The sequence below is a fragment of the Helobdella robusta genome (assembly GCF_000326865.2).
Source record: "Helobdella robusta unplaced genomic scaffold HELROscaffold_70, whole genome shotgun sequence".
NCBI lineage: Eukaryota > Metazoa > Annelida > Clitellata > Rhynchobdellida > Glossiphoniidae > Helobdella > Helobdella robusta.
Window position 1 is genome coordinate 544,879 of NW_008705399.1, and position 5,308 is coordinate 550,186.

At 34.6% G+C, this 5,308-nt stretch overlaps 2 protein-coding genes across 2 annotated transcripts in view; one reads left to right on the forward strand and one right to left on the reverse strand.

Annotated features, from left to right (window-relative positions):
• HELRODRAFT_194220 (hypothetical protein) overlaps window positions 1-5,308 on the forward strand; it is a gene marked incomplete at its 5' end in the record, with an annotated part of 26,523 nt that extends 21,215 nt beyond the window's left edge. The window contains 14 exons of the mRNA XM_009031191.1: window positions 1-71; window positions 157-395; window positions 543-816; window positions 1,075-1,254; window positions 1,462-1,545; window positions 1,627-1,781; window positions 1,912-1,993; window positions 2,185-2,310; window positions 2,748-2,846; window positions 3,142-3,317; window positions 3,722-3,984; window positions 4,277-4,321; window positions 4,595-4,701; window positions 5,032-5,308. The exon at window positions 1-71 is cut by the window's left edge and continues 90 nt beyond it. Of these exons, the coding sequence (XP_009029439.1) occupies window positions 1-71; window positions 157-395; window positions 543-816; window positions 1,075-1,254; window positions 1,462-1,545; window positions 1,627-1,781; window positions 1,912-1,993; window positions 2,185-2,310; window positions 2,748-2,846; window positions 3,142-3,317; window positions 3,722-3,984; window positions 4,277-4,321; window positions 4,595-4,701; window positions 5,032-5,109 (1,979 nt within the window). The 3' untranslated portion in view covers window positions 5,110-5,308. The remainder of the gene's footprint in view (window positions 72-156; window positions 396-542; window positions 817-1,074; window positions 1,255-1,461; window positions 1,546-1,626; window positions 1,782-1,911; window positions 1,994-2,184; window positions 2,311-2,747; window positions 2,847-3,141; window positions 3,318-3,721; window positions 3,985-4,276; window positions 4,322-4,594; window positions 4,702-5,031) is intronic.
• Window positions 5,193-5,308, reverse strand: part of HELRODRAFT_181386 (hypothetical protein) — a gene marked incomplete at both ends in the record, with an annotated part of 19,415 nt that continues 19,299 nt past the window's right edge. The window contains one exon of the mRNA XM_009031192.1: window positions 5,193-5,261. Coding sequence (XP_009029440.1) covers window positions 5,193-5,261 — 69 coding nt within the window. The remainder of the gene's footprint in view (window positions 5,262-5,308) is intronic.

Genomic DNA, 5,308 nt, shown 5'->3' on the forward strand with positions numbered 1-5,308 from the left:
CTTTGGTCTCCATTGATGAGGTGATTAAGAAACCAGCATCATCTTTCATCCGGAAGTTCATTAAACTCCACGTCAGTTGCTCGTTATCATTTCCGTTATTATTATTATTTCTTTTATTATTATTTTATTATTATTATTATTGTTATTGTATAACAGCTCCTGGGCAGGTCGACACAACTTCAGGCCCAGACAATGGACCGCCTCCTCTCCTACCTAGCTAGCGATAAGATCGCCGGACTCAACGAGGCTGTTTGCAACATCACTCCCGATTGGCTGAATTCAAATTTGATTGACGTCTATCTGTCCAATGGGGTCTTCACGCTTGAACGGTTAAGATCGATAGAATGTGATCTGAATGCGTTTGTTCAGCGCTACAAAAGCTTAGAAAGATCGAGGTTACTTGCTCTTTTCTTGTTTTGTTTATTACTTAACAAATTAATAAATAAATGATTTAATTAATTAATTAATTGAAATAACACAAACAACAACATTCACGTGTACTACAACCACACTAACGTTAAAAACAACAACAACGAATGCAGGCAAAACTACAACCACGTGGAGTCGCTGCGAGCCATACAGCAACAAAAACAACAACATCTTCTATCGCTTGTGTGGCTCAATAATAACGCAACAACAACAGCAGCAGCAGTGACTACAACTACTACAAAACTGAAACAGAATCTAATTCAAGATCTGGCTAGTTTTATCACTGCTAATGACATCTCGTCTTCATTATCGTCATCATTACCATCGTCGTCTTCTTCATCACCGCAAATCTACACTCGAAAATTTCTGGCAGAAGAACTTAGAAAGGTTTTTGTTAACAATTTGTCTTATTATTCGAGTATAATTAATATTATGTATTATAATAATTTTAATAATTATAACTAATAATAAGTATAATTAATATTATGTATAATTGATATTATGTATTATAATAATTTTAATAATTATAACTAATAATAAGTATAATTAATATTATGTATTATAATAATAATTATTTTTATCATCATTATCATTAAATATCATCGTTAATACCATTAAGTTTTTGTTTGTCATTACCGAACACAGGCTCTTCTGACATTGGCCAATCACATGTCTGAAAAATTAAGCCCCGCCCACTCAGGCTATCAGCATGTCAGTCGAGCCATAGTTCAGAGGTTAAAGTGGTCGGCTGGCGTCAATCAAAATTTTGCAACGCTGCAACAACAATTTCAACTTAATGTCCTCAGTAATGATCTTCTTGTTCAGGTTCGTTGTTGTTGTTGTTGTTGTTTGGTTTGAATCATGGCTGAGTCGGCCAATGAACATTTTTCGTTTATTTTCACTCATCCAATGATATAATTTCTTTTTTAAGCCAATTAATAAAGTGATGAATTTCTATGAATTTCTCACTAATAAATAACATCACGCCATACATTCATCAAACTATCAAATCACTTTTTCATTCGTCATCAGCCAATCATATCAAGCAATCCATTTGCCATCAACCAATCGAATCACGCCATTCATCAATCAAACCGCGCCATCAGTCCATTTATAGTCAGCCAATTAAATCACTCGTTCGTTTTATCGTCAACCAATCAAATTACACTATCCATTTATCGACCAATCATATCACAGAAAGTTACAAAGGCGACCGAAAATCTCATTCGATTGGGTAGAAGTGTTTATCAAATGGAGATAATGAAGATGACGAGGAGGAGAAATAAGAGAGAGATATTGATGGAGAAAGAAAGATTGAATTTTCTTGATGAAGTTGCTGACTTCATTTATCAGTATGTTGTTGTTCGTCTGTCTGTTTGTCTGTCTGTTTGTTTGTTTGTTTGTTTGTATGTTTGTTTGAATGTTTGTTTGTTGTTGTTTCCGTTGTTATTTATTGAGGAGTTTTTCTTCTTATTTTTGCAGATGCGAGAGATGTTGCAGCTTGTTGGAGAACAACGACGCCAACAGACTGTCACCTGTCGAGATGATGCTGATGAATGATGAAGTTTGTTGTTGTTGTTGTTGTTACTAATGTTGTTGTTGTTGTTAATGATGTTGTTGTTGTTTTTGATGTTGTTATCGACGTTGATGTCATTGTTGGCGTGTTGCTAATGTTGTTGTAGCAATAATGATAATAATAATAACAACAACATCAACAACAACATCAACAACAACAATAATAATAATAATAACCAGGATCTCACACATCCTGTCGGGATAACGGATACCTGGATAGCCAGCTCCCTCGACGCTACGAACCACAAATCAGTGATGGCTGACGAACGAATGAATTCCCGTAGGAGAGATCTTAAAGAAGCCGGGGTAGGTTATGATTGCGATTGTGATGATGATGATGATGACGGTAGTGATGATGATGGTGGTAATTATAATGATGATGGTGGTGGTTATGATGATGATGGTGGTTATAATGTTGATAGTGGTGGTGGTTATTGTGATGATGTTTGTGTGATGGTTTAATTATAGAAATGTTGGTTGTGATTTTTACAATGATGATGATGATAATACTCATACAAAAAAACATACACTCAGACATACAAACACGTACATAGAAACATACAATCGCAACATACAAACACAAACATATAAAAGCATACAACACATACAAGAACATACCATCACAAACATACAATCGCAAACATACAAACATAGACATACAGATAGACATCTTTAATACACAAGTATACAAAGAGGCAAATGCTTACGAACACAAACATACAAAAACATACAAACATTTACAGACGAAAACGTACAAGCAGCTGAACGAGTTGAAGGGTGTCGTGTTGACGCATTACAACATGCTCAGTGAAATGAAACATCTATTGAGATCCATGGCGATTGTAAGTTTGAATGAGTGAAGGAATGAATGAGTGAGCGAATGAATGAAGGGATGAGCGAGTGAGTGAATGAATATCTGAATGAATGTATGAATCAATGCATGAATGATTGGATGGATGAATGAAATGATTCATTAAAGCATGCTAAGATCTATGGCGGTCGGCTGGTAAGTTTCTTGGTTGGTTGATTGATCGATTGATTGGTAGGAAGATTGATTTATGAATTGATTCAATCATTGATTCATTCACTCATTCATTCATTCGGTAGGACCAGCAAAAATCGACAACAACAAAACAGCAACAGTCCGGCAACAAAATATTCAACTACCTGCAACAACACAAAAACTTCTCAGACTTGTTCAACGTTACCATGGAGAGGGTTAATGAAGTTAGCAACGACGATGACGTCACGGATTTGACCTCGTTTTCTGACGTAATTCGGTCACTCAATGAGGTCAAGCTGTTTATTCCAAGGTTGGTTCTATCTATCTATCTATCTATCTATCTATCTATCTATCTATCTATCTATCTATCTATCTATCTATCTATCTATCTATCTATCTATCTATCTATCTATCTATCTATCTATCTATCTATCTATCTATCTATCTATCTATCTATCTATCTATCTATCTATCTATCTATCTATCTATCTATCTATCTATCTATCTATCTATCTATCTATCTATCTCTCTCTATCTATCTATCTATCTGTCTGTCTGTCTGTCTATCAATCAATCAACCAACAAGTTAATAAATTCAATTAACCAATCAATCAGTTAATCACTAGATTAATCTATCAATTAATCAATCGATCAAGCAGTCATTTCATTAAAGATAATTACGAATAATAATAATATAAAATAAATTATTGATAGAATATTCGACGACCTACTGTCGATCGCAAGACCTTCCACACCAATCGACGACGGGGCTTCCAAAATTAACCACGCCCACAACAAGAAAAGCAAGAAAAATAATGATAACAATAAAAATTGTAGTAATAATAACAAAAATAATAATATCAAGACTCTTGCCGTTGCTGCTGCTACTACAACTGCTAGTAACACTACAAGCAGCAGTAATGTGGTCGCCAAGAAATCTAAGCAACAACAACATCAACAACAACCGCAACGACCAGGTAATAGTAGTAAAGATGTTTGCAAAAAAGTTCAATGCTAAAAATAAAGTGCCTTGTTGTTGTTGTATTGATTGGTTGGTTGGTTGACTGGCTGGTTTGTTGATTAATTGGTCTATTGATTAATTGATGAACGAGTGGGTATATAGATAGATGGATTAATGAATTAAGGAATGAATGAATGAACGTCTAGTTAGGTGGATTGAAAATAGAATGAATGAATAGGAATAGATCATTGAATCATTGTAAAATTTTCTTCTGATGCAATTTGAATGATTTCATTTCAAACTGCCAGACATCAAGCCTGAGAAGATCATCAGAGATCCCAAAACAGGCAAAGGTTACAAATTTGTGCTACCATAAATTATTTTATGTATATTTATATCTCGACATATATCTCCCTCTGGCTCTCTCTATCTATCTCCTTTGACATCACATTCTTGTTTTTTATCTCTCTTTCTTTCTCTCTCTCTCTCTCTCTCTCGATATTTTTCTGTACTCTCTCTTCTTTCTTTCTCTCGGTTTCTTATTCTCTCTCTCTTTCTCTGGATTATAATAAAATTACTACTACTACTAATAATAATAATTTTTATAACTCGCAATGGCGACACAGCAATGCAAGAGAAGAACTGCTTCGGGGTTGCCGTCTGGAGGAGGGTGAAGGACAAACTGGACGGCAGAGATGTGGACGGGAAGGGGAGAATTAGCGTGGCCGAACAGGTTATTACTGTTTCCTGATTATTATTATTATTCGATAATTTCATCAGTTAATTAGCATCTCTCTCTCTCTTTTTCATTCATTTACTCATCACTACTCTTTCTATCTCGTACTTTCCCGCCAAAATCGTATATTTCGTACGTTTAATTATCCATTTTTTCGTGTTTGCTTGTGTTATCGCCTTCCGCACATCAGCAATGATTTTGAAAAAAAAACATTCGATCGTGCTAATTTGTAATAATAAATAATAATTACAAATAATTAGTAAAAAATAATAATTATTCGAATAGATATTAATTATAAATAATAATGATATAATTACTTTGTTTAAGGTGGATGCAGTCTTGAAGGAAGCCACCGATATCGACAACCTAGCCCTACTTTACGAAGGGTGGACGCCCTGGGTTTGAAAAAATCGACCGACCTTACCGAACCGATTGATCTCTCGGACCGAAATTGAATAATTTTCGGTTCATTTACTTACTAAGATCGATTATATTCGTTTTTTTGTAAAATCGACTAACCGATGGGATAGTATTTGATTGGATGATCGACTGATTAACTGAAAGAATGAATGAATAAACGAACGAATGACTGAATGAACAAATG